Source organism: Cladophialophora immunda (genome assembly GCF_000835495.1).
Source record: "Cladophialophora immunda strain CBS 83496 unplaced genomic scaffold supercont1.1, whole genome shotgun sequence".
NCBI lineage: Eukaryota > Fungi > Ascomycota > Eurotiomycetes > Chaetothyriales > Herpotrichiellaceae > Cladophialophora > Cladophialophora immunda.
The window spans coordinates 1,907,612-1,932,134 of NW_015622541.1; the positions used below are offsets into that span (position 1 = coordinate 1,907,612).

General features: G+C 53.3%; 10 protein-coding genes across 12 annotated transcripts; 4 read left to right on the plus strand and 6 right to left on the minus strand.

The window, feature by feature from the left end:
* Positions 1–367: 367 nt before the first annotated feature.
* PV07_00549 (uncharacterized protein) lies at positions 368–2,501 on the minus strand. The gene is made up of 5 exons (XM_016387009.1): positions 2,137–2,501; positions 1,869–2,077; positions 1,653–1,815; positions 851–1,601; positions 368–803 (listed from the first exon to the last, which is right to left on the minus strand). Exons 1-5 carry the CDS (start codon positions 2,192–2,194, stop codon positions 779–781), a joined length of 1,206 nt encoding a protein of 401 aa, XP_016253937.1. The 5' UTR covers positions 2,195–2,501; the 3' UTR covers positions 368–778.
* Positions 2,502–2,604: 103 nt separating this feature from the next.
* PV07_00550 (uncharacterized protein) lies at positions 2,605–4,763 on the minus strand. The gene is made up of 2 exons (XM_016387010.1): positions 4,301–4,763; positions 2,605–4,242 (listed from the first exon to the last, which is right to left on the minus strand). Exon 2 carries the CDS (start codon positions 4,185–4,187, stop codon positions 2,886–2,888), a length of 1,302 nt encoding a protein of 433 aa, XP_016253938.1. The 5' UTR covers positions 4,188–4,242; positions 4,301–4,763; the 3' UTR covers positions 2,605–2,885.
* Positions 4,764–4,904: 141 nt separating this feature from the next.
* PV07_00551 (60S ribosomal protein L32) lies at positions 4,905–6,125 on the minus strand. The gene is made up of 3 exons (XM_016387011.1): positions 6,054–6,125; positions 5,837–6,001; positions 4,905–5,706 (listed from the first exon to the last, which is right to left on the minus strand). The coding sequence occupies exons 2-3, from the start codon at positions 5,999–6,001 to the stop codon at positions 5,476–5,478; spliced, it is 396 nt and encodes a 131-aa protein (XP_016253939.1). The 5' UTR covers positions 6,054–6,125; the 3' UTR covers positions 4,905–5,475.
* A 143-nt stretch (positions 6,126–6,268) lies between these two features.
* Positions 6,269–7,689, minus strand: PV07_00552 (uncharacterized protein). The gene is made up of 4 exons (XM_016387012.1): positions 7,557–7,689; positions 7,465–7,490; positions 6,933–7,399; positions 6,269–6,876 (listed from the first exon to the last, which is right to left on the minus strand). The coding sequence occupies exons 1-4, from the start codon at positions 7,582–7,584 to the stop codon at positions 6,378–6,380; spliced, it is 1,020 nt and encodes a 339-aa protein (XP_016253940.1). The 5' UTR covers positions 7,585–7,689; the 3' UTR covers positions 6,269–6,377.
* Positions 7,690–7,943: 254 nt separating this feature from the next.
* On the plus strand, positions 7,944–9,465 carry PV07_00553 (uncharacterized protein). Its single transcript, XM_016387013.1, has one exon. It carries the CDS (start codon positions 8,174–8,176, stop codon positions 9,158–9,160), a length of 987 nt encoding a protein of 328 aa, XP_016253941.1. The 5' UTR covers positions 7,944–8,173; the 3' UTR covers positions 9,161–9,465.
* A 2,913-nt stretch (positions 9,466–12,378) lies between these two features.
* On the plus strand, positions 12,379–14,687 carry PV07_00554. Of its 2 annotated transcripts, XM_016387015.1 has the most exons (2): positions 12,379–13,376; positions 13,425–14,687. In XM_016387015.1, exons 1-2 carry the CDS (start codon positions 13,189–13,191, stop codon positions 14,083–14,085), a joined length of 849 nt encoding a protein of 282 aa, XP_016253943.1. In that variant the 5' UTR covers positions 12,379–13,188; the 3' UTR covers positions 14,086–14,687. The 2 variants fall into 2 exon arrangements, with proteins under 2 accessions (XP_016253943.1, XP_016253942.1); XM_016387014.1 differs by having other exon boundaries at positions 12,379–14,687.
* Positions 14,688–15,265: 578 nt separating this feature from the next.
* On the plus strand, positions 15,266–16,090 carry PV07_00555 (uncharacterized protein). The gene has a single exon (XM_016387016.1). The coding sequence runs from the start codon at positions 15,493–15,495 to the stop codon at positions 15,799–15,801; it is 309 nt and encodes a 102-aa protein (XP_016253944.1). The 5' UTR covers positions 15,266–15,492; the 3' UTR covers positions 15,802–16,090.
* Positions 16,091–18,369: 2,279 nt separating this feature from the next.
* Positions 18,370–21,683, minus strand: PV07_00556 (the record flags this gene model as incomplete). 2 transcript variants are annotated; one of them, XM_016387017.1, is made up of 3 exons in its annotated part: positions 18,370–21,312; positions 21,367–21,524; positions 21,575–21,683. In XM_016387017.1, 3 exons carry the CDS (start codon positions 21,612–21,614, stop codon positions 19,129–19,131), a joined length of 2,382 nt encoding a protein of 793 aa, XP_016253945.1. In that variant the 3' UTR covers positions 18,370–19,128. The 2 variants fall into 2 exon arrangements, with proteins under 2 accessions (XP_016253945.1, XP_016253946.1); XM_016387018.1 differs by lacking the exon at positions 21,575–21,683 and having other exon boundaries at positions 21,367–21,566.
* A 169-nt stretch (positions 21,684–21,852) lies between these two features.
* On the plus strand, positions 21,853–23,052 carry PV07_00557 (uncharacterized protein). Its single transcript, XM_016387019.1, has one exon. It carries the CDS (start codon positions 22,005–22,007, stop codon positions 22,752–22,754), a length of 750 nt encoding a protein of 249 aa, XP_016253947.1. The 5' UTR covers positions 21,853–22,004; the 3' UTR covers positions 22,755–23,052.
* PV07_00558 (uncharacterized protein) lies at positions 22,688–24,415 on the minus strand. Its single transcript, XM_016387020.1, has 3 exons — positions 24,282–24,415; positions 23,055–24,230; positions 22,688–22,998 (listed from the first exon to the last, which is right to left on the minus strand). The coding sequence occupies exons 1-3, from the start codon at positions 24,363–24,365 to the stop codon at positions 22,885–22,887; spliced, it is 1,374 nt and encodes a 457-aa protein (XP_016253948.1). The 5' UTR covers positions 24,366–24,415; the 3' UTR covers positions 22,688–22,884.
* Between the last annotated feature and the right edge of the window lie 108 nt (positions 24,416–24,523).

Below are 24,523 nucleotides of genomic sequence, written 5' to 3' on the forward strand. Positions count from 1 at the left end.
CACGGAGTAGGTACTCGGTAGAATGAAGGGATATTTAATGTCTTGTCACCTGGCGCGTTTCATCGGCCCGTCGAAAGCCCCAGTGACGTGCCGGGTTGGAGCGTCGGTGGATCCTGGAATGCGCCCTCTCCGCCTGCGCCGCCTAGTTCTGGCACGTGACACGCCACGAGCATATCACGTGGACTAGGCGCTTGATGAAGTATGGAGTATTCCTCCCTGGCCCTGGCCACACTGCCCAGTGCCCACAGCAGCGTCACACTATGCTGGGGTGTTCATCGCTTCCAATCTGATGCTTCGCTGTTTGTGTGCAGATCAACTCCAGCTTGGCGAAGGGGGAGTACGAGGTTCTGGGCTCCCTTTTATCGCCCGCTTCGGCCCTGGGGCTTCGACAGGTCCACGAAGTAATGTTTTGTCCGAAGCCGCTATTTTCTCGACGAACAAATTTGGATTTTATTGTGTCTGCACTTGGTATTGGTTTATAAGAGCTTGGCCAGTCCAATTGGGTCCTGGGTTTTGCGTCCCTCTGGGCAGAACTGACATCTGGTCTTTGACCGTGCTGAATAATGGAAGAAATGGGGGAGCGCAGGAAGATTTCGTTGGGAGAAGCATCTGTGAAGCTCATGTCCAACGACTGGGTGCACCGAAAAAGCGAGTCTCCGTCTTCATCCTCCTTTGCAATTCTTCGCCAATGTTTGAAACCCCCTCTCCCGGAAACATCTCAACAAGTGGTATCTCGGTCAAAAAAAGTCGAAAAAACAGGATTAGCAAAGAGTGCCTCTCAGAAAAAGTATGGAATGGCAGCGCTGTAGTCGTTAGCACTCGAATCATGGTTCCGATGCGAAAAACTCACGCTATAGCCAGTGTCGCCGTAACACCCAAAACTGCCCTCGTTCGCACCTTTTCTCTCTTCAACTTCTCTTCCAACACTCTCGCTTTCTTAGCAGGCTGTGGTGGAAGTTCTGCGTCAATGTCGCTCGGCTCTGGTTCTTGCGCTTTGCGCTTCTTCGAAATCTTGGGAGAGCTTTCCAGAGTCTTGGCCTCTTCGACCATCTTTTTGGCCGTCTCAAGCATTTTCTCGGTATCTTCTGGAAGTGGTAACTCTGGTAAGCCAGCCGGCATTTCTACCGTCACATTCGTGTGCGTCGTCTCTGTTGTGCCGTCAACTTCGACTGATTGGTCGACTTCAACCTTGACCATCTCCGGCTCCGGGATTGTCGCCGGCGGACTAGGCAAAGCGGGTGACTCTGGTTTTGGTTCTGTTTCTGCCACAGATGCGGCGTCGTCTAGTGCCGACTGGAGAGTCGCGCTGGCTGCGTTAGCATTCGCTATATTGGCCTCTTTCTGAGCCTTGGTCTGTCTCTTTCTGGGAGATGCTTTCGCCTTAGTCGGGCTTGCAGCTTTGGCAGGAGAGGTCGACCGTGTTGCTCTCGAACGAGGCGCCTTTGTGGGAGGAGTTGGTTTAGTCTTATCAACGGGTAGATCAAATTTGGGAGGTGCGGCAATTGGCTTTTTCGCACTTGAAGGCGTTCGCGAAATGTCTGTCGGATCGAGAAGTGCACGAATCCAATCCGATAGCCCATACTCCTCGGCGAGTTCTAAAGCTGCATATGTTGTCAGCATCAAGCATTCTCCTTTCGCGTCGCACGTCATACCGAATTCCGGTGCTACCCAGACATTGCCCGCAACTTCGTCCTGACTTGTTGCTTCAAGGCTCTTGAGGAAATCGCGCTCTTCCTTTTCCTCCACATGGGCAGCCCATGGAAAGGCGATCTTGAACATGCCAGTTGCGCTCACAAAGCCATCTTTACTTCTCCTCTGCGAAAAAAGGTCAGACATGGCGCAGGGCAGGTTGCCGGTGTCTCTCGTACCATGAGGAAGTATGTTTCTGGGTGCGCTTGATTCGACTGACTAGCAAAGATCTCGGAACCGGTGAGGTCTTCGGGCAGGGGCGCCCGCAGATGGGCATACTCGAATGGACCCAGATTTTCTGCTCTTGTCGCATTCGATGTTCCCACTTGGCCCGGCTTGACAGTCAATTTTGTCTTTCCCAGTCGCCGACGGCTGACCAGCTCTTCATCTGGATCGGACGTCAGTTCCTCCTCCAACGGATATTCAGTTCGCAGAAGACCGACGTACAGGATGGTGCTGTGCCAGGCGCAACCAAAGGATTTCGCTTGGTGGGTAAAGGTCGCATCGTAATCTTTAACACGCGCACGATCTACTGAAGATTGATTTGAGCGCAGCAGAAGTGGTACGCGCCGGTAAGAGGCAAAAGGTCAATGCGAAAATGAGAAGGAGAGGCAGCGCCGGCTGCTGGGAGCCCCGTTCGATTCAAATGAAAAGCAACTGGGTGGTCAGGAAGGCTAGATAAGAAAGGAAAAGCGATGAGTTGTCCGGTTGTCAGTGGGTGGGTGAATTGAACGAACGCGACAACACAGAAATGGGAAGGATAGGTAGAGCGCAATCGGAGAGTGAGGGAACGGGAGGACGAGGTGGAAAATGGGGGGTGGGAGGAAGAGCTGGGCTGGAGCTGGGGAGAGTGTCAGGGTGTCTAACTGTTAGCTAGCAGGACTAGCAGTGACCCCCCGAGGCAAAGCAATAATTGGATGATTGGTGACTTGTTCCGGGCCAGGGCCCCCAATCGGAAGATTTTCTAGGTGACTGGCGAGCGCAGCGAAGAAATCACATCTGTGCCTGTGGTGTGCTGGCTAGGCTCGTATGACGCCCGTGACGGGCGTTGATTCTGCATCTCGCTCTGACTTGCGCTCCAGTTATATGACGGCATGAATCAGCAGAGCAGGACTTCGGGCATCTTCATGTAGTAAGTACAAGTAGGTAGTGAGTACTCGGTACTGTCTGCCCTTCTGGTGCAGGAGAACAACATCTCAAAGGACTTCGTCCTTGTTCTTCATCAATCCGGTCCGATTCTTCGCTTTTTCGTCCTCCTTCTCGTCGCCTATATCTAGGACTTCATCACCACGATATTCCCAAGCACCAATATCCCTTGGCCCGTCTATACCATCTGGAGGTAGTGCCCATTGTGGCGCAGGACTGCGGTAGCTCCAGCTCCCTTCGGCCACGTCTGCATACGAGAGCGCGTGAAGATATATGCCGAGCTCATGAGGGCCGGGGTCCGAGTACAATGGAGTGTCGCACACTGGACATTTCTCGCCCGTCATTTTCTCTCCCTTCCGCTTGTTGTAGTCGGCCACCATCTCATCGTGCGCTTTCACGAATGCCCCGTATTGAGGGTCATTGTGCATCGCATCTTCGCCAGATCCCGCAAAAGACCCGGCATGTAATGTGCCGGCCGGCAACGGCTTGAAATATGGCTCTTCGCCTGTCGATGCAGATGACCGTGTTGCGTCGCTCAACTTAGCAGCCCCAGAAACAGTCATTTGTTGCGTCTGATCCACAAGCATCGACAGTCGCTCCTGCTCGTATGATATGGAGTCAGAGACCTCACTTTTCCCTATCAATTTCAGCTTCGCTATTATCTCCTCATCCTGATCTGCGCTCGAATCGTTTTTTGCAAGACCAGGCCCAAACACGGCTCTGTTGCTGTATATTGGATCGTTCGTGATCGGGTGTCCCAGAAATTGTAGGTGGACTCGGATCTGATGCGTTCGTCCCGTCAAGGGAAGGCAATGGACGATGCTGTAGCCTTCGTTCTCAGTACCGGAAATTGCTGATGCCGGCTGCGCAATTGTCTGGCCGTCTGTCGATGACCCGTGAGAATTCGGGGTAGCCTCCGAATTTGCCGTTGGTCGTGGGTTGTGAGGATAATATGCCAATCGTCTGAACAACGTCTTTGCAGACTTCCCGCTCGCTCGCGCTCGGTTGAGTCCAACAATGGGACTGATTTGCAAGATGCTCTCCTCGCATTTGACAACCCCTCCACGCATTGGGTCTCCGTCCCAACCTTCTCCGTCTGGGAAACGGCCTTTGACTCTTGCGACGTACTCCTTGCGCACTGTCCGCCCACGCAGTTTTTCACTGATTGCCTCTGCTTCTTTGCTTGTCTTCCCAATAAACATGACACCACTGGTCAGCCGATCAAGTCTGTTGCAGGGTAAGGGTTTGAATGAGAAATGGCGCTCGGCTTTCATGATCTCTACGACCGAATTGTAGTTGTACCGACCAGCCGGATGCACAGGCACACCGGCAGGCTTGTCGATAACAATCATTTCATCCGTTTCATTGATGACTCGAATCGGCTGCGCCGTCACGGGCGGCTCGTGTCTGTGCAGCGTATGTGAGATGACATCGCCATTCTGAACAATGGTATGGACATCTTTACATGGCTTCCCATTAATCGAGATCTGGCCCGTCTCGATCGCCTGCTTGTAGTACTCGCGCGTGCGGTCTCGAAACTCGGCGGCGAAGATGTCGAGGATTTCCCGTCCCCGCCATCGCTGTTTGCAATAGGTGTTGTATGTGAAATGATAAGGGGCCACGCGCCGGAGGCCATTCTCGAGGTAATACGGTCGAGGCCACGGATCGCAGGGTGTTACCGCGACAGAAGGAGGATTTGTGAGCGGCTTTCTGTCGTCAAAGAATGGGGGCGCCTTGGTTTCAGTCGTGATCAGGGCCATGCTAGGGCTGGGGTAGCGACCGCGACTTGCCAAATAGGCAAGAATGCGAGGTGAAGGAGCCAGCGATATCAGCGAGAGCGGAGGGATTTGGCATATATCCGCCTGTAAATTCAAATACGAGTCATCTAAGAGAAGATCGGGGTGCCACACAAAAACTTTTGGGGTGGGTGTTCCCAACTGCGGTACAGCTGATGCCGAAGTCGCGCTTTTTTTTCAATACCTTCAGACAGGCGAGCGAAGCTGCTCCTCTCATGGGACCGCACAATTTCGGCTCACAAGGATAAAAGAATACACATGTTCACAGCTTGACTGACTTGATATCTATCGTCTTCCGGTCGAGAACAGCAACTTAAGTACGATCGATACGCAGTAGAATACACTACGCCCCCATGAGCACTTTGCAGTTCCTCCTGTGCAGTACGTTGGCACAAGTGGTCAAACAGGAATTGCTCAAATGTATCCTTCGCAATAAAAAAACAGTCTCACATATCATGTAGAGGCCCTGGGAAAGAGAACGGGCGAAGTCCATGCTAGAAGAATCTCAATCCCAGCCTTCCCTCCGACCCAAAAAGCAGGGACCGGACCAGGAAACGTGAAATCTCGAGAAGTAACGTCTGGCAGACTCTTGAACAGGAAAAAGAAACGCCGAAATGTCGGGGCGGAATATTTTGATGTCCTTAATTGGTATCGATTTTGTTTGGTTCTCATACCATCGGGCGCTCCTGGCGATGGTGCACAGAATGGGTGCTCAGCCATAGGAAGGTCGCTCTCTAACCCCGTCTTCCACCGCTGTAGACCTGTTTTGCAAGAAAAAGCTCGTGGCCACCTCTCATTGAATCATATCCACGAACGGAACCACAACACCTAGTCACCTCCGCGCTCATGACTCCGTAGTAATCTTCGCCTTGGGGTTGGTAACCTTGACACCCAGTGCCTTTGCCTTTGCAACGATCTCAATTCGCTTTCGTGATGAAACAGCAGATGCAATCTCAGCGGCGTATGTTCGGTTGTGCATGAGGAGGAGTTCGACGTCGCGGGGGTTGTGGACGAGGAAGGCCTTGTGGCCAGAAGGCATCATGTGCCGGGTCTTCTTATTTGAGCCGAAGCCGATCTGTTCATTTCTTCTGTCAGCCCAATGTTCCAGTGTGCCGATAACCTCGCATTCATTCACGAAGTGCTCAGTCCATGCGCTCGTGCATTGTTCCCTGGTCCTAACTGCTGATTCGAAAATTCGGACATACCGAAGGCATAACCATTTGGCCCTTGAACCGTCTGCGAACTCGGTTGTCGATACCCTTTGGCTTCCTCCATGCTGACGGCACACACTTGAAGGTGTCGGACTGGTGGCGGTGCCAGGCCTTTTTGTGCTTTTTGATGATGGGGACGTGCTTCTTTGCGGAGACCATCTGCGCGAATGTCAGCTATCGTCTGGGGCTTTTGAGGATGGAACGATCCGACCTTGACAATTGTATGGTCTTGACACCTGAAGCAATTACGGGGGTTGTGGTGAGAAGTCGTCGACAATGGCGCCCTAGTTGAAAATCGGGGGTCGAATTTCGCAAATTGCCAAGAGTTCACTTTCTGTGCGCCGGAGACACTTGAGCCAACCAAATTCGGATTAGCGTCTTCGGCCAGCCTTAGGCCTTTCCGTCCTCCACGTACGCAGTCTGGCAGTCGACTTACTGGCTGCATACCTCGACGCCAGGGCAGTCTACGGCTCTCCACCATATTCGTGTTTGTAAGTTCAGCAAAAGCTGTTCTCAGTAGAGGCTGCCACACCTTCTACAGCTCTTGATATTCTAGTTTGATCGGGACTCCTCCCTGCTCGCCGCTCCGCAGCATGGCTTCAATCAGCTCAAGATCTGCCAGAGCCTCTTCAGGCGATTGACTCTCGTTGACCTTCCCAGCGGCTAATGCTTCTCCCCAGGCTCTCACTTCTCCCGGTACACCCGTCCTTTCGTCCTGGACCTCCTCGGTCTTCTCGTCATACGTGACTTTGTTGCCCGAGAGGCTCACAGAACCCTTCTCGCAACCGACAGCCCATTCACTCCCCTTGTGAGTCGTTCCAAAGGAGATCGATATCGTCCCCACAGAGCCTTTCTTGCTCTTTGCTGTAGCTTCAACGGTGTCAACCGGAGGAAGATGTTCCTGAAGCTGTGCAGAGTGCGCTGATAGCGACACCAGTGGATTGTCTTTGCCCATCATCAATCGAAGCCCAGCAGTGAAGTGTACGCCGCCGTCCAGCAAGAATCCACCCTGGTGCGTGGGGCTCTTACGCCATCTAGCAAGCAGTCAGCATCATTCGACAGCTCTGCCAGCTGGACGAAATGATCTTACTCGGTCTCAAAATATTTCCCACCCTCAACAAGCGTCTGCAGCCGGCATCTGAAAGTCAATTGCCGACCCTTTGTCTTGACGACCTCCGCAGCGCGAATAAAAGAGTTCGTGTATCTGACGTTTTCGGCAACTGCCCAGGTTACCTTCTTCGGCTCTATCTCTGAGTGATACCATTTGATGAGTTCGGCGGCCTCCTTCACGTTCTCGGCCACCGGCTTCTCCGAGAGGACATGCTTGCCGGCCAACAGCACTTTGCGAATGTAGTCCGGCTGGTTCTTGATCGGCAAGGCGACGATGACTGCTTGGATGTCCGAGCGGGCCAGAAGGTCGTCCAAAGACTTGCCAGCGCCCGAGTCGTCAGAGTAGAGATCAACTTTAGATTCGTCCACCTCGAGCGTCTTTGCCGATTTCAACGAGCGCGAGTAGACGGCCTTCAGCGTCAAGTCCTTGGAAGCCTCAACAGCTGGCTGTCAAAGTGCGTTGTCCACGTCAGTACAAGTGAACACCGGGGGACAATGGTTTTCCTGCGCACCTTGTGCTCCTCTCGAGCGAAGATACCTGTGCGTAATCCGTCAACATTGTGGCTGAGACTCAATTGACAAACCTGGGATCAATCATGCATACCTCCGCCTAGAATGGCCACCCCAATCATTTTGATACGAGCGTTTGTACCAGACGTCTCTATTGTTTGATTGCCCTAGAGAAGGAATATCGACTTTTCGAGCGTCAAATGAGGGCAGCAGTCATTCATATCACAACTGCACAAACAACCCCGCCAGTCCCAGAATTCCCATCGAGTCCCAGCAATTTAGGTTGTCGGCCCCTCGCGGGCTCATTGCCGTCTCAGTGCTGGTTGATTCAATATCCGTGTCACGTGTTCGGGTATCTTACATTGCCAGTTCCGCGTTGTGACTCGTTGCTCGTTGCCACCAGTGCGCGGCGCGTTGTTTGTCGTCACCATGCAGGAAAACTGGGTCTTTGTCCAAGGTCCACAGGAGAAAAGCATAAACAACAGGGAACAAAAACACATGTTACGGACGGTGGGCGCGGGATGGCAAAGTTCCAGGGAAAGCCTCATGACGCCCCTGACCGACCTCTGCAACATCGTCCACTCCTTCTGCTATCAATATTCTTTGCTCGACCCTTTTCCTTCACCCTATACACAGCCTCTGCCAGAGCGAACTCGACCTGCGCGATCCCTAAGAACAGCGATCCTGTCCGTCCCTTTTCACGTGTAAATTATGACAAGGTCAAAAGACACTCTCTCACGACAACGCCCTGACGAACGCTCGGCATCAAAACATCAAGTAACTATCTCGCAATCAAACCAGGACGAAAGCGTGCAAACGTCTCTCCCGGAAGAGCTGCGCGCCTCCACGCGTCAGAGACACCATGCCCTGAATATCCAGATCACTCGGCGGCTGCCATTGTGTCTGCCACCAATTGTAGACAGTCCACTCACTTATACCAAAGGCATGATAGTCTTTGGCCAGATATACTTCGCTATCGAGACCTTTCTGGATGCACAACTGGCTTCTTCTCAGCTAGACCGGCGACTACGCCACATCTACGAGCGCGTGTGCTTTCCCTGGCTGCTCAGGTCCCGCCGGCTCCAAAACGATATCGAAACACTCAAATCAGACCTCCTGCGATCTCAGATCGAAGAGCTCGAAGCCTTGGTCGAGGAGTCGAGGGGATTTCGTCGGCAAATTGAGGGTTCATTGTCGGCGAGACCACATGTCATGCTGGCTTATACCTGGACGATGTACCTTGCTCTTTTCAACGGCGGTCGCTGGATTCGAGGCCAACTCGTCTCCGCAGGCCCAGAGTTTTGGCGTGCAGGTGCATTCCCTTTATCATTTTGGGATTTCCGAAGCGAAGGAGAGGTGAATGGCGATGAGCGGCTCAAAGACGAGTTCAAGGGGGGGTTTCGGGAAGCAGCATCGTTCCTAACTGAAAACGAAAAGAGGGATGTTGTTGAGGAGACTTTGAATTTATTCGATCTGTTCGCCAAAATGATGCAATTCCTCGACGACAAGACCACGACTTGCCCATCTCAACCTGTCTCCGCAGGGCTTCCTTCACCTGCCGCTTCGTCGCAGCTCAAGAAGTCAATTGGTGCAAACTCGACGATGGGTTCTCTCTGGCAATACATGGTCTCTGCTTGTTCGCTGCTGGGGATACCAGCAAGCACACCAGGGAGACATAAAGCCACCTCAGCAGGCTGAAACTTGTGCACTGCTCCGTATTATTACAGTCAGCGGGTCTCCGACTTGATTAAGAGGCATACCCTAGTTTCGCTAATCCAAATCACCACGTGTCGCATCACAAAAAATGGGATGTCGAAACATTAAAACTGTGGTGACCACCTAGGTATTATCTGCAATGGGATGATGTACTTGTCATGCTGGCTTGTCACAACGCCTAACCTGACCAGCTAGAGGACAAGGGCAGGGCATCGCGATACCAATTCTGAAAGCAAATGCCTCTTTCTCGATAAAGCGTAGGGGAACACGTGGAGGAGACATTGTTCAGGGGTCGAACTTTCGTGTCTTCAACAGGCGAATCTACCGGACCAAGCGAAATCTGCCGAAGGGGAAGGGACTCAAACCCATTGCACAATATCTTGACGATGCTTTCGCAGAGAAAGTATTTTGAGTAGTCTGCAGCTCGTTGGGCATAAAAACGGAAGCACCGACCTTGGTTGGCCTTGCCGTAACTGGTAGAGCTGAAACACAAACGACGAGACCATCTCGAACCGTGCGTCTGAGCAGCCATCCTTTGTAGATGATATGTATGGACCAGGGGTAAGAGCTTGGTGCTGAGTCTAGCAACCTAGCGAGCTGGCTAGGAGTCGCATCAACACCCGTATGATCTCCACGGTTCCCCTGCCATTTCTAGTGTTTTTCAGACCTTTGATCTTCCCCCAGGCCACCGCGATGCAATCGTACTTTCGCCTCCTCTTGACCAGACAGACTGACTTTGTTGGCGCGGGTTGGTGCAAGTTTGTGTGGTGCATGTGGCAGTCCAAGACTACGCTAGATCCTTGTCCGTGACCATTTTGACGGATCGCCCGAATTTCTCTTAGCTTCGCCTAGTGTGTTGCCACGAGAGCCACTAGGGAGGTGATCCGGGGGAAGGCCTGTGCACGATGAACGCTTCGTCGGATCTTGGAGCGTCTCTGGCTTGGGGAACGATAGTAAGCTGAAGATTTGATGCTGACAAGCTCAACATGTCGCCCTTTGCGTGTGCATACACAGCCAATATTTGAGGACATTCCAAATCATTTCGTTTTCTCCTGAGTGCGGTTGAAGAGGTTGGTCGTCCACAACGTTCGACGATTGCTCGGGCTACGGGTACCGTACACGATTGAATCCCCAGTTAAGGTCTGGGCGCCCCGAGGTAGGTGCGCCAGGATATTGAGCCTTCAGCTTAGAGCTTTAGCTAAGGACTCAGCAGGGAGGCCGAGCTTGGCTGCTCTCCCTATAGGACAGAGACGATGCCGGCAGGAAGTTGTGACACTGTGGCGGCTCACATGGCAACTCAGAGCAACGGCACGACCGGATGTAGGTGAACTATTTCGTTATTGGAGATTGGTATGTATGGCCGCATCTCCTCCTGGCAAGAGCAACGCAGGCCCTCCTTGTCAAGGACCCAGCGGTGCGTTGGCGAGCTTAGGGGATTACTTGTACATTTGCTGCTGTCTTGACATCGCCAGGCAGGGGCTGCCTGCATGACATTCTAGGCCAGAGCCATGCAGGTCTACCAGCCTTGAAAAGCCCCAACGTGGCTTCCTTTATTTGTTCGGGTGCTGTCCGAAAAGAAGTCGGCTGCATTCTTCTGTGGGATGACCAGGGTCGCTATGTGGAAGTTTCCAGGTCAGACGCCTAGCGCCCATGTGTCTGTGCCTATCTTGGGAATCAGGATGCGATGGACGGAGTCGCTCTCAGAATTCAGTCTGCTTGTGTAATTTACCCTCCCACTTGAAGGTTTTCCATTCTTGTGGCAGTAGTGGCAGAGCTCTTCCAACATTCCTCCGTCCTGGTACCGCTGGGATGGGCCGTAACACCGATGGATTCGTCAAGCGAGGTTGCAGAGCGCCAGGTGGATTTGACAGCTGGATAATGTGCCGAAGCCGCCACGCCGCCAATGGTTGAGCAAGAGATAGTTTGGGGATGTGCAGGATGAGGTATGAAGCTAAGGAGAAGAAGGACTGGGCTGCTGCAAGTCGACTGGGCTATAGAAAATTCGACGGAGCTGGCCGCTGCAAGCTCGCCCGTGCGTTGGAGCCATCGGCGCAACTTGTACCGGTGCGGAGGGATCTTCGCTGAATCCCTGGGTGAGCAAGGCGAGAAAGAGTCAGACACCGTTTGAGGCAAGTCGACTGCCTTTTGAACAGGGTGAAGTAGAAAGGCGGAGGATGAAGGAGTCGTTACAGGAGTCGTTCACAGCCCGACGGATATCCAAAGTGGCCAGTTGCATGGTTAGGCAAGAGCTGGGCGACTGGAGGCGAGGCGGCAAAAGAGTTCTCAAGGGGCCTTCCACATTAGTGGGCAATGATGCTGCGCGAGAGTCACATTCGTCTCCAGCATTGGCTTTTCGCTTTTGAGGAAAAAATCAATCCTGTAGCAAGACCATCATCTCCAGTACCGGATTCAGCAGCGTGCTTGGTGTGGGCTACGTTTATACGAGATACTATTTTGCATGCCTGGAGCTGATAGGTAGCTCGGGGGGGGAAAGGGGGGGTTCTGGCAGTTGCCACGTACCCGAGGCCATAGTACCGGTGCTCTGGAGACAACCCCATCAGCAGCGGCGGGACTAGGCCTGCACGGGCCCAAGCAGCTCCCCGGGCGTTCCTCTAACCTTAAACCAGCTCAGCAACTCGGCACTGCCCTTTGGGTCTCGGGTCGCTTCTGGGCACAAGTTGCTGCTGGGTGCCCGCTGTCGCCGTCCAGTCTCCCCATAGGTGGTGTGATTAAAATGGGCACCCCTCTGATGGCATCCACTGCACCGACAGAACGGCATGGCTCCCCTCTCCCCACCCCTACACTTCCCTATCTAAGGTTAACCCTGGAAGCTTGCTACCCAGAGTTCTTACTGCCTCGATGCCTAACTCCTTGATTCCCAGGCTGCGTTTCCCCCCTCCGTCGTCCTTCTGAAGCCCATGACTCTTGCACCCACGCTTTCCAGTTTCCACATGATTCTTAGGCTGCACTCGCCCCCTTGGGTCGGGCTTCTGTTGGCTGCAGCACTGCATTCCGGAAGCCTAACGGACGTAGTTCCACCCTAACTGCATGCCGGTTCCCAGACTCACGAGACTGCCTGTAACTTAGCGGCCCGTCGACGGTGGTGCGTGTGCCCCAGGCTCCCAGTCTCGCAAATCCTGTCTGCACCTTTCTCGGTGCCAAGTGCTGCATCATCGTTGGATCTCGTCGCTCCAGAGCTCGCAGTGCTCACTGCTCAGCGTTCAATGCTCCCTCTTGCTTCTCCTCCTGCTTCTGCTTCTGCTTCCATTCCCCATCCACACACCCGCGCGTGGTTTCTCCTCTTTTCTTCCCTTATCTCCACACTACTTCACACACCATCCAGCTCATCTTTGTCTTCTTCGACCCTTTCGACTCTTTTGACCTCTTCGTCGCCTGTCGCTCATCCTCCCTACCACCCCTCGTCCTTGCCCTCGTATTCTGGCATCCGGGAGCCAAACTCTGCGACAGTGTCGATCGCTCTCGTCCACCACTGCGAGCTCTGCACTTAGGGGAATTTCGCCGGCACCAGTCCTCTCTAGCCGTGAGCTGCCATTGACGATCAGTACTGATCCTCATCAATCCGAACTGCGACTAGCAATTTTTCAATACTGTCACCGATCTACACTGAGCTTTTCGTTGACTCCTCACGAAAACCTTCATCCATCCTGCACAGCATCATTACATCCTGCGATACTTGACCGGCTGTCTGCAAGGACGTGGTGTTGGACATTCGACTGGCAAGTCAATGGACCGCAGCATTGGGAACAGGGATCTCGCTACCCGACAAGTCACATTGCAATCCACTCCAGCGGAAAACCACCACCAATAATTAACGCCTGACATTTCTTCATCACCCTCGCTGTCCCAATCCCTTGGGTCAGCCGAACAACCAATAGTCGCACCATCAAGCCACCCGATCTTTGTCTTCCAGGCCGTCTGGTGCGCTCTCGCTGATTGCCTTCTATCTCCTATGACACCATATCTGTCAGGCCATCCATTCCACTCTGCCAATGGAAGGGGCGGAAGCACAACCGTCAAAGGAAAAGAAGGGTTTGAAAACGGTCTGGAATAGAATCAAGGACCTCTTTAGAGAGAAACCCGCCGCCGCACAAGATCCTCTCTCTGCCACCACTCCACCGTCTGTTTCCGCTGCTCCTGTCGCTCCCCAGACGGAAGAAGCTGTAGATACCACCAAACCGTCAGTGACATCCAATCCCCCAGAGCCATCGTCACTAAAGCTTCACAGGGGACCTCCCATCGAGCATTCGCCTGAACAGCCAGCCGACGAGACAGCCGAAGAACCTGAGCAGCCCAGCGAGCCTGTCTCGACATCGCCACAAGAACCTGTTGATCCGAAGCAAGACTCCACAGCCGAGTCACACATGCGGTTCACCAAAGCACAAGCAATCTTTGCCAGGCACAACCTGGAACTGGATGAGACAGAATGGGAACCCAGGTACAGAGTACCTCAAGAAAGGGTGTACAAGAACATACGTATGAGAGTCAGGTACACCTGTCACAATTGTTCAACGACGTTTGGGCGCGATAGGATATGCATGGGATGTCAACACCGACGTTGTACTCGATGCTCACGGTACCCGCCAAAGAAAGACCGGACGAAACACTCGCAAGACCCGACAACCACTGGGTCCCCGGAACTCATCACTGACGTCCCTCGACCAAGTGCTGAAGGTGGAACGTGCCATGAATGTCAGAGTGGTTTCGAGATTGACGCTGAAGAATGTCCCAACTGCCACCACCGAATTTGCGAGAGATGCCTGCACGAAGCCACCATCTCTGTTGAACCGAGCCATGAAACCACCCAGGAAGCAACTCAAGAGGCGCCGGAGGTCGAACAATCTGAACAACGGAAGCCCACTCTACAAGAATCATCCGCTGTCAGCTAGCATTGGTGACTGTTTGCCTCTGGCACCGTTATCGTGCTAGGGACACAACCTCTACCAACATTCTCATATCTGATATTTTCTGAGCATTTTGACGATGCGATGATGACTTTTCTACGACTACTTGCCCTTTCTCGATCTGAGCGTTCCAGTCCTAATTATCATGGGTTGGTGTTCACGGTGTTGCGTTTGCAGGACTTTCCGTTTGACATTATTTTGAATCTCTCTTGAGCGCAAAAAGCGAAAATGTTCGTCTGGAGTTGGGAGTTGTTTTTCTGGGGTCGCTTCAATACCCTGCGAATACCAGAAGGGCTGGTCTTACATTGGAAGAGAAGGATTTAGGGTCTACAGGAAAGTTGAAAACTGGGAAGTCAGGAAAAGAGACGGGTGACTAGGATCTGAGGATTCTGACGCCACCACCGTACAGCAGGAGCACATTTCAAAGGATACAATTGAGGAAGGATAGGAATCAGGATGGATTAGAGCAATGGCGATTCTTGCTCTGCATATTGGACGGCGACTCTGCAGCCTCGATCTTGTCCTCTTGGTGAGGCTGGTCTCTACGATACAAATGAAGAAATAACAGCGCCACTCCACTGCTTGCACTACCAGTTTCGCCATCTCTCATCTGTTTTCCAGTTATTCTTTTTGCCCCCGTCTCTATCGCAGCCCTGATGGCTGACTTGAGTTCCTGACTCTTGACTCGACCTTCCTGGCCCAGGTCTCCCGCGGGGCTCTGAATTCCCACACAGCACTGGCGCTCACACTACGGTAACTAATGGATCCTAATGCTGTGAGAACTCAAGTTCGCGAGAGACCTATGAGAGTGGCTGACTCCCGCAGGGCGTGGTCAGGCTGAAACCGGTTTCCCCTGTCAGCACTGTACACAACGTGGGATCCTTCGTGAAAGGTCGGACGCAGATGAGCATTCCGAGCACGTTTTTCCCTCACTTCCCGTGTCAGACAGCGACCGATCAGCCCTTCCATGCAGGGCATCCGAATGGTCGGCCTCAGGACGAACTACGAGCACTCCGCACAATGACAGCCCCGAATCGACGGCGGACGAGATTAGACAGGAAGAGATCGCCACTTTGCGCACAGTCATAGGGCCAGCAACATAGATTTGCAGTGGATATTGAGTCAACCTTGTTCTTCCATGCTGCCATGGGCTCGACCACTACCCAACGGTATACCAAAGACATGGCAATAGGTACATACTCGGTACATGCTGAGACGCCGGCGCCGGCGCTGACACCCACGATCAAGATATGCCGCGCTCACGGCTCACTCGTTCTCCTTCTCCGATGTCCAAATGATCGCTGTTCTCCTAGCGAGTAGAAAGGGGTAGCCCTGGAAAGCAGGACGCCCTCAACGAGGCCATCAGCACCAAAAGACTTTGCGGTTCAACATATGGCCGTCGACATTGTCCCTGCTTGGAAATTGCGCGGCATTCGGCCAGAGGGGGGGTTGAAGAATTGTGGGAGGAGCAGCTCTTCGTCACCTGATATATCACCTTATGGACAAACAAACGGCTTCGAAGAGGCGGCATGCGCGAGGACCACAGTCCTCCTATATTGGATTCTGTTGCGCGAATGGAGATCTCAAGCGAGGTTGGGGACCGACGGCCCCTTTGAAAGGAGGCCCGCACAACTGCAACAGGAAAATGTGAAGTCCTCGATTTTTCACGCCATACCAGATTCCTTCTACGAATACGTGTAAACCCCATCCTGCGCTCTCCCCCTGGCTTGAGCATCGTCCAAAGATCTACCGAGAAGAGAGGGAGCATCGACGAGAAGCACAAGATGCGAGTGTCTAGGCACACTCCTCATGTGGTCCTGCATGACAAAAGCCCCTAGGGAGGGGGAGGGGCCCCAAATGATGGAAGCGTTGAATCTTTCAGAAAGCCATGGGCGGCGACTGGCCTGTCAGCGACCGCAAGAGACACACAGACACACCATGGGTTTTGTTTTTTTGTGATATGTTCGTCACTTCGGTTCCTCGAGGCGAGAGCGCTGGCTCGCTAGGCTGGTGCTTACCGAGACCTTAGCGCTGGCCATCGAGGATGTTCGGCACGACGCACATCCTCATGGATTAGACAGCCCGCGTAGCCGATCGCTGCTAGTTGACTTACTAGTACGCCATATATGCAATTATGATGCTTCATCGATGGAAGTTACCGAAACCGCAGAAGCAGCTCCTCCAAAGCCCGCGTCCACTGTCAGGCCATCAGCTTTCTCCATCTCCGGGTTAGTCCGCATCGCCCCCCCCCCCAATGGAGTGTGTCGTACTTTTGAGAGGGTGCCGTTCAGGAGAGGGGGAGAGGGCATGGAGGGTTAGTTACTTGTCTTCGCATACCTAGGGTATGTAGGTATCCCTCCTCTCCCCTAACTCCAGTCAATCTGATACCATCGTTTCGGACTGGACGATCTACAGTTCTCTTTGTGGCAAATGCCCCTCCCGTCGACACTGAGCACAATTCAGAAGCGAAATTTCGAGATAGCGCCTGCGGGTATGATGATGGCCCCGCTGGCTGCTAATTTAATCCCCTTGGTTGTCCCTCAAATGGAGGCATAATATCGCCGACTCTGAAACAAGGCCCTGGCTTTGAGGAGCATCTTTCTCAAAGAAGAAATATCTGAATCCGTGCCAAGTGCTCACGACCTCATGGATGGATCCCCGGAACAATACCTCGATTATAAAGGACGGGGAGCACACTTGTCGTCAAACATAGCAAGGGAGATCGCTGCACATCACACAGCCCTTTACGGGGTGCATCCATCACACCACCCGATCCCACTGGAAGGAATCAGGGCTTACATGGATCTCTCTGTCTCTCTCTCTTCTTTTGCCTACGTACCAACTACTACTATCAAGCCTCTCGGAGGTGAGATGTGATGATGACAAGGCTGCGCAAGGGCCCCCCTCCCTCAAGGCGTTTCAGCACCCAGGAGGCCCCAGAAAATGGTACGGAGCACCACCACGAATCCACGATCCCACTCGGCATCAGGAGCATTTTCGTTCCAGCTCCAACCAACCCTGAGGGAGATCCGATCCACTACCACTACTTCTTACGAGTTACTACAACGGCACTACCTTTGGTTTTTGGACACTTGTTCCAAGCGAGATGACCCGTGCGCGTTTTGGCTACTTAGTTGTTGTTTTCGGCCGAAGAACCGAGAACGAAGAAGTGTCCCTTGCTCGCAAGCACGGACCTCGTCCTCGTAGCATTGGAGCTGTACCCTAGAAGTCGTAGCAGTGGACACGTCGCTCGCCCACCCAGGCTTGTTGCGAAGCCCAGCTCAAGCAAACTCGGATCTGGAGAGCAAGAGCTTCCGGGCCCGGGATGCGCACTGTGGCACCCCCATTCATTCCCCTGCGCCTTTTTGGTGTCGTCAAAAGAACGAGCCACCCTTGACCTATTACCTAGATTCGGACTGTTCTGATGGGGTTTGCCTGGCTCGCTGCCCCCGGGGCCAAAGGACTGTTAACTCGTGGATAGCTATGTACCTTGTACCTTACTGGGGGACAGGCCCTAGAACCTACCACTCATACTCATAGGTATTATGTCCGGCATATCCAAGTTCGAGTAGTGCTCGAAATCCCCCAACATCGGTGGAGCTTTAAGGGGGGGAGGAGAGGAGACCGTTTGTGGTTCCCGGACGTTTTGCTCTCTTCAGCCACGAGCCCTTTTTACCTTTGGTCGATCGTTCACCACTGCTCCTACTGGTTGGCTTGCCCAACGGTCTTTGATAAGACTCCCCCTGGACTTTTGGTGGTGGGGGCGCCATGCAAAAGAACAAATCCCCCGACACTTGGAGCAGCGAACAAACCCGGCTCAGAACCAAGCGGGATGGGCACGGTCCCCCTATGTAAGTTCTAACTAGGTACTCGTACGAATTGGCAGGAGGTATGGTTATTGATACCCTTACCTAGTTCGACTAGCTATGCAACGCGAAGGGGACGCCCAACAGTCGCGCCAGCGAGGCGGCTTTGGTACGATATCAGGAAGGGATTACCGTCCCTATCTCGCAGCGCTATGATAGACGGGTTTTCCGCACCACCACCACCACCACCACCAGCAGCAGCCAGATCGGTGGCTTGGCTTCGGCCCTACGAGGGACTACTCGTAGTGACTGGGGACTGAGTATCTCTGAGACGGGGTGTTGGTCCATTGTTACCTATCTATTAGGACGAGTACTCCCTTTTCCTGGGTCCGTGCGCCACGGCAGTTGACACTCTCCCAGCGCCGTGGCCCGTGGACCGCAGACGGACCGATCCTCCCGCCAAGGCGTCAAGCGAGTACGAGCGATATAATAGGGACTTCAACCGTAACAAGCGGGTGCCGCGTATCCAGGCGCCCCCAGCGAAAAGAATCTCTTCGGTGTAACGGACATGCTACTGTAGGTACAAGCATACGGAACGCCGGAGGGAGGCATCCAACGCATGGACACCCCTTGAAGAACCGGCCAATGCCCTCACGCCTGAGCTATATCCTTTCGGAATCCAGCGGCCGACCGTTGTGTCAGTCCGTCGAGGGACCAGTTCTAGTGTAAGAGGGGATAGGAAGCTCCGCTCAACGTCTGATGGCTCACTAGCAACGGGATCCAACAGTCTTGAAGACATGCTCGAACATCAGAGATCCTTTCGTATCACCGTTTCGTCCGGTTTGGTTTCTCTCATGCTCGAGGGAGACGGTCCCGTTGATCTTCTCCCAGTGCTCTGTGAACGGTGGATGATGAGCGGTGGAGCGGGGCGGAGACGGACGAGGATGAGGAGGTAATCAGAGTGAAAGGAACGAGGTTCCCGTAGGCGCGTGGATGGATGGACTGATGGGTGGACGGATGTGACCGGACGGGGATAAGAGCAAAACGGTCCCCAGTTCGTGCCTGCGTACAAAGGTCTCTTGTGGACGTCGGCACCAACTCTTCTTTCTCTGTTTCAAGCTTACCCGTAAGGATCAGAGTGTGGCACAGACAAAGAAAAGGATCGGCAGGGATCTTCATGATCCGCGATCAGGATCTGGCATTACTCGTCCTGGCCCGCTCTTCATGAGGGACGCGAGGCCATCAGGCCCCTTGTCATTCCTCTCTCATCCTCGCTCTCTTCTTCGGTTTCTCCCTCCTCCGACTCTTCCTCGTCCGTCTCTTCGCTTTCCGTCTCCTCCTCGCTCTCCTCTTCCTCTTCTTCCTCGCTCTCGGCTAGCCAATCGTCCAGAGTTCTGGGCTTCGCATTGGCCTTGGTTGTTCCTGCCGCAACAACCTTTTCCAACCCTCGCTCCTTGACGGCTTCATCTAACCTCCGACTTGCGGCGACAGAGCTTGTTGTCCGTCCGCCAATGGGCACATATTCGTCTTTCTCGCCACCGTCGGCGGCGTCTCTTAGTTTGGGATCGGGCTCAAGGCCCTCGCTCACCCAGTCAGGTAGTTGCTCGTAGCCTGGAAGTCCTAGGATGCCCGCCACGTCCGTGCCCAGGACAAGGGTGGTACTGCCTAGCATCAGACCTTTTCGACTTTCCGAGGGAGAGGGAGAGTGGGGAACTGGCTTGGGTGCAAGAAGGAGCAGAGCTGCCAGTTGGGTGGATGCAGGGTTGGCGAGCAGAGCTTTGAAAAGCCGTGCGCGGTCACGCAGGTCGTACGACGTGTCGTAGCGCGCCAGGAGCTGGACGTAGTTCCATAGCTTTGAGATAGGATGGTTCAAGTCGGCTGAGACGTGCAGTTCCTCTGAAAGATTGCCTTGAGATTCTGCAGCATCAGTCGTCTCGCCACGAGGGCCGGAAGACTCCCTCTGCAAAAACAGCAGGTAGACTTTTGCAGCCAGTAGCACAATCTGTTGTTTGGCAGATTCGCTCTCATCCGCAAACCCTTTCGCCAGTATGCGCAGAACGTCAGGCGCAATGTTGTTGTCGGGGTCGAGGCTCGCGAATTCACCCACTAGCCATATGATTGTAGCTCGAGCCTCGGGACTTGTGGTCTTATCCAGGTTCCTTGCTAAGCGCACCACAGTCTTCCGGTGGGAGGCAGGGTCCTGTTGGATTAAATGGCGCATCACGGTCAGCACTTCAGACACCAGAATATTGTCGAAGCTGGAGATTTGGTTCAGAAGAACCTGGAAGCATCGGTGGGCGTCCTTCGGATCATATTGTGCGCATCTTCCAATGGCACGGACCGATTCGCGCGTGAGCTCTACATCTGCCGAATGAGAAAAGTGCTCCAGCTCGCTAAGGATGATGGACTTAAGATGTAATGCTGCATGCGCGAAGATGAGAGTCTGAAGTTCGATCTTCAATCTCCATATCTGTGGAGAATCTTGAGCCCGGATCAGAAAATGTGAGGCGTAGGGGACAAATAGGTCTGGCGCAGACAAGGCAACCAGTACAATGTTGCACAGTGCCACTTCCTCCACTTCAGGAGGTCCGCGCATCAGTCCGATCAATGGGCCGACAGCTTCTCGAAGGTAGTCTGGGGTACCCAGGTACAAAAAACAACTGGTGACCGAGATGATAACAGCTGCGCTTCGGCTTTGTAGCAAAGGCCTGCAAGCTTTGAGAAATAATTCCAGGTCCGGGTCCAGCACTTCTATCACCTCGTCTGTGTCGACGATCTCCTCGGACTCATCCTCATAAAACCCCTTTTTGTTGACTCTGATGACTTTTTGCATCTTACGAGGGAAGCACCGTCGACTGTAGAACAGGAGCAGCTTCAAGGTGGCCAACTGACTCCATTCGTCCATGTCAACCAGTTTCTTGACGAGACTCCTGTAATGCTTGTGTACAAGGTCGATGCGATCGGGACACACTTCGAGGAATGCCTGGACTGCTGGACCGACAACGAAATACTGCTTGTCACCCAAAAGCGTGGAAATGTAGTCGAGCAATTGCGGGAGGGCATTCGGGTCGAGGTTGTAGCATTTCGGGATGGCGAGAGCAGCAGCTTTTCGCACATGAGGGCTCATGTCACCTACGCCGCGTTTGATGGCCAGAGAAACGATCTGACTAATAACCGGCACTCGCATCCCAGACATAGTGCGCAGAGCCAGGGCTCGGACCTGTGGATTCTGGTCTGTGAGGGACTTCTGGATGGCGTTGACGGAAAGCAATGCCAGATCTGGATCGGACTCGGCGTAATGCAGGAGATAGATGTACACGAGCTTCTTGACCTCGAGACTCGGGTTCGCAACGTTCTTGACAACTGACGAGAAGTATGGTAGACATGGTTTGTTTTGGTACATCATCTGGACACGGTAAGCAGGCGGGCACTGGGTGAATTTCAGCAGGGAAAACCACACCGAGACCACTCTTTTCAACCCATCAAGAATGTCGCGGTCACTTCTGCTGTCAAGAAGAGCCTTGAGCTTGGCAAATGGCATGTTATTCCGCGCAGATGAGCTTCCTCCTTTGATGGCTTTGGATATGCTCTGGGCAGCCTCGACCGTCAGGTCTCGTGCTGGGGTTGGGTCAGCGTACTGCAACCACGAAGGATCCATGGTGACTGACCTGGGTCCATAAAGGACGAGACGCGAGAGATGGATTCCATCTTCGCAGATTTCTAGTAGTCGCGTGTCACCGAAACATGGTTGTGTAACCCAAAGGTCCCAGTCCAAGGTGTAGGTAGAATGATGTGATTTCGGGCAGACGTCAAGGACACGCCGCCGGCAACAAGACGTGCCAAGCCTGATAATTCCGCAGGGCCCCTCCGCTCGAACTGCCAAGCCGCAGCCTTGACTGAACTCGGAGCGCGCCATCATCTCGTTCCTCACCGCGGGGTTGGATCTGCAGGACACCCTGTACTCTTCTATATGACTATCGCAGGAGCACTCATAGGATTATCACGACCCATGTGAAAACGTCAAGTCGAAGATTTTTTGCGCTCGCGAGAGACAATGGCCAATGGAACGAAGCACAGCTCTCCCCCCACCACTCCTCCATGAACTCCATCATCGTCAAGTACAACTACGAACTCGAGCTGCTCGAAGACGTCCTGCAAGAGCCAAGCCATGTACCGACAGAATTGGTAATATGCTCGCCGAGGGGAGATTTCCTCGGCCAGCTGGTTGGCCAGCTTGACCAGTTACGTGATCGATCCGGAGTGCAGACACCACCTCTTCAGGAAGAGCCGGATACTCACTCAGAGGAGCGCTTATCCGATCCCAGAAGCATTCTGCTCTCGCGGACTCTACATGTCTTGAGCGCAAGCCAACTCGTCAATCTGGTCTTCTGTCCTACCATTCCTGTTCTCCGAGGCTATCTCTCCGGCTACGTCTCGCGCACAGTAGCCCCTTCAACCCAGTCTATGGGCCCCATCATAATCCTAAATCTGCTGGCGATGCACCACGGAACTTCTGAATTTACCCTGCAAGGCCTCTCCCAGACACTTGCCGCCGCAGTTTCTGCCGGTCACCGAACGAATCGCGCGCTGAAGCTCGTGGAATGCAAGGACATCAATGACCCTTTGAATCCAGATCGAGGTCCGCGCCTTTGGCAAGCTGAAGTCCAACTGCTTAGTGCAGCGGTCAAGATAGGAGAGCCAGGGCAAAGCTGGGGACGTCGCACCATATCGGCCATGAGGATTGCATCAAGATGGTTCAGAGTGGAGGAACAGCCTGAACGGCACCGACAAGAGAATAATCCGGACGTTCTTGCAAGGAAGAGCCCCGAGGAGGAAATGCTTATTTGAAGAACAAAGGGGGAAAATCCTTGCCTATTTGGCGCATACAATCCAAAAAGCTAATGGCCAGCCAACACAACCGGGTATCTTCAGCAGAGAGCGACAATTTCTTCATAACGTCGTGACAAACTGCAACGGATTACATGCTTTGCTCCATTTCCGTAATATACAACTTGATGTGGGACTCGAGTTTGAGATACTCCTCGTGCGCTGAGTGTACCTCCTGTTCGATGTTGTCCTTGAGATCAGCCATCTAAATATTCGTTAGCAAGATCAGTCGTCGGAATTTGGCTCTTCAGCAACTCTCACCTTCTTCTCGGTCTGCTCGATCCTGACTTTCCTTCTCTCCATCTCCCGACCCTTCTCGGCCCTCTCATCTCGGAGCTGCTTCTGAATCTCTCTCAGCTCGTCCATTTTGGCCTTGTTGGTTTCATCTCGATCTTTATGCTTGCGACGTAACTCCTCGATGCGTTCCTCCCACTTCTTCAGCTGTCGCTGGAGCAGCTTCTCATTCTGTTCCACTTCGCGCACGTTGTTTCCGCGCTCTGCGAGAGCATCGCGATTCTTTGCCGCTCGTGCGTCTTCCTCTTCCTCTTTCTGAAGCTCCACTGCAATCTCCTCCAGGACTTTGACACACGCCTGTACATCATTCTGAACAACAGTGAAACTGTCACCTGATGTCTGGAGGGCGCGGCATCTCCGCTCTAACGCATCGATCTGGGCCTTCTCGCGTACAAGGTTGTCCGATAGCTCCGTCAAAGTGGTCTGCAGAGCAGCTGGGCTTTGCAAAACGTACGGTCTCAACTTCTCGCTCTCTTGTCGGGCTCGCACTAATCTTTCGGTCTTCTCCTCCAACATCGACTGGGAACGCGATTTCTCGGCTTTGGCGCGCTCTAGTTGCTCCGCCACTCTTTCCTGGCCCTTTCGGAGCTCCAACAACCGTGCCTTCAATTCGTCGTTCCGTCGCATCTTCTCCTTAACCGCGACTTCCATTGCCTTTCTATTGCGCTTCATCTCTTCCAGTCTCTGCTCCATATCCTGATTCCCTGCATACAAGGTCTCGATTCTGGCCTTTGTGGTTTCTGCCTTGTTGAAATTCTCATCTATCACACTGGTATGTGTCTCCCGGAAGCGAATGAAGTTGATGGTGTATGAGAGGATCTTGACCAGTCGATCATGGGTCGGACGAACCAGATCGTTGAATGAGAAATCATGAATTCCGCACTGCTCAAGCATGGTTCGCAGTTGCACGAAGAATCCCATGAGCAGCCTCGTTTCCACAGGTACTAGTTCAGGGAACTCGGAGCAAACGTCTTCGGCGGCAGCGCGCAGGGCGGGATCGAGGGTGTCTCTCGTAGCGTTCATCACCAGTTCGCCAAGGTGCTCGAACACCATTTGAATGACTTGCGGATTAGGTCTCAATATGTCCGAGGGCTGGAATGGGATGCCCATTTCGCTGATACATGACGCGATCTCCTTCTCGGACTGTAGAGGTCGTCAGCATGTGCTTGGGGGAAACGGTCGCAGACAACAAACCAGTCGCATAAAATCAGCGGGATCTTCTTCCTTCTTCTTGACTCGTTGCTGTTGCTGCAGCGAAGTACGGTATTGGGAATTCATTTTGACTGTGAAAGGCGTGTCTTTGCTGCCTCAAATTACAACAATTATTGAAAAGGGACGCATCGAAACGGCGATTGAGCCTCAGTTGGGGGATGAGTTTGCTTTGTTGACATATCCAAAATAGGAATAGGCGTGGGGGCTAGGTCCCCCACGCCAAG

Coding starts and splice junctions, on each gene's coding strand:
- PV07_00549 (XM_016387009.1), bottom strand. CDS start 2,194: ATGCGACCTTTACCCACCAAGCGAAATCCTTTGGTTGCGCCTGGCACA. Junction 1,816..1,868: donor CAGAAACATACTTCCTCATG/GTACGAGAGACA, acceptor CTTTTTTCGCAG/AGGAGAAGTAAAGATGGCTT. Junction 804..850: donor ACGGCGACACTGGCTATAGC/GTGAGTTTTTCG, acceptor TAACGACTACAG/CGCTGCCATTCCATACTTTT.
- PV07_00550 (XM_016387010.1), bottom strand. CDS start 4,187: ATGATTGTTATCGACAAGCCTGCCGGTGTGCCTGTGCATCCGGCTGGT.
- PV07_00551 (XM_016387011.1), bottom strand. CDS start 6,001: ATGGTCTCCGCAAAGAAGCACGTCCCCATCATCAAAAAGCACAAAAAG. Junction 5,707..5,836: donor GCCAAATGGTTATGCCTTCG/GTATGTCCGAAT, acceptor AGAAATGAACAG/ATCGGCTTCGGCTCAAATAA.
- PV07_00552 (XM_016387012.1), bottom strand. CDS start 7,584: ATGATTGGGGTGGCCATTCTAGGCGGAG. Junction 7,491..7,556: donor GGTGGCCATTCTAGGCGGAG/GTATGCATGATT, acceptor GATTACGCACAG/GTATCTTCGCTCGAGAGGAG. Junction 6,877..6,932: donor GGGAAATATTTTGAGACCGA/GTAAGATCATTT, acceptor ACTGCTTGCTAG/ATGGCGTAAGAGCCCCACGC.
- PV07_00553 (XM_016387013.1), top strand. CDS start 8,174: ATGACAAGGTCAAAAGACACTCTCTCACGACAACGCCCTGACGAACGC.
- PV07_00554 (XM_016387014.1), top strand. CDS start 13,189: ATGGAAGGGGCGGAAGCACAACCGTCAAAGGAAAAGAAGGGTTTGAAA.
- PV07_00555 (XM_016387016.1), top strand. CDS start 15,493: ATGGCCGTCGACATTGTCCCTGCTTGGAAATTGCGCGGCATTCGGCCA.
- PV07_00557 (XM_016387019.1), top strand. CDS start 22,005: ATGAACTCCATCATCGTCAAGTACAACTACGAACTCGAGCTGCTCGAA.
- PV07_00558 (XM_016387020.1), bottom strand. CDS start 24,365: ATGAATTCCCAATACCGTACTTCGCTGCAGCAACAGCAACGAGTCAAG. Junction 24,231..24,281: donor CCGCTGATTTTATGCGACTG/GTTTGTTGTCTG, acceptor CGACCTCTACAG/TCCGAGAAGGAGATCGCGTC. Junction 22,999..23,054: donor TCGAGCAGACCGAGAAGAAG/GTGAGAGTTGCT, acceptor ACGAATATTTAG/ATGGCTGATCTCAAGGACAA.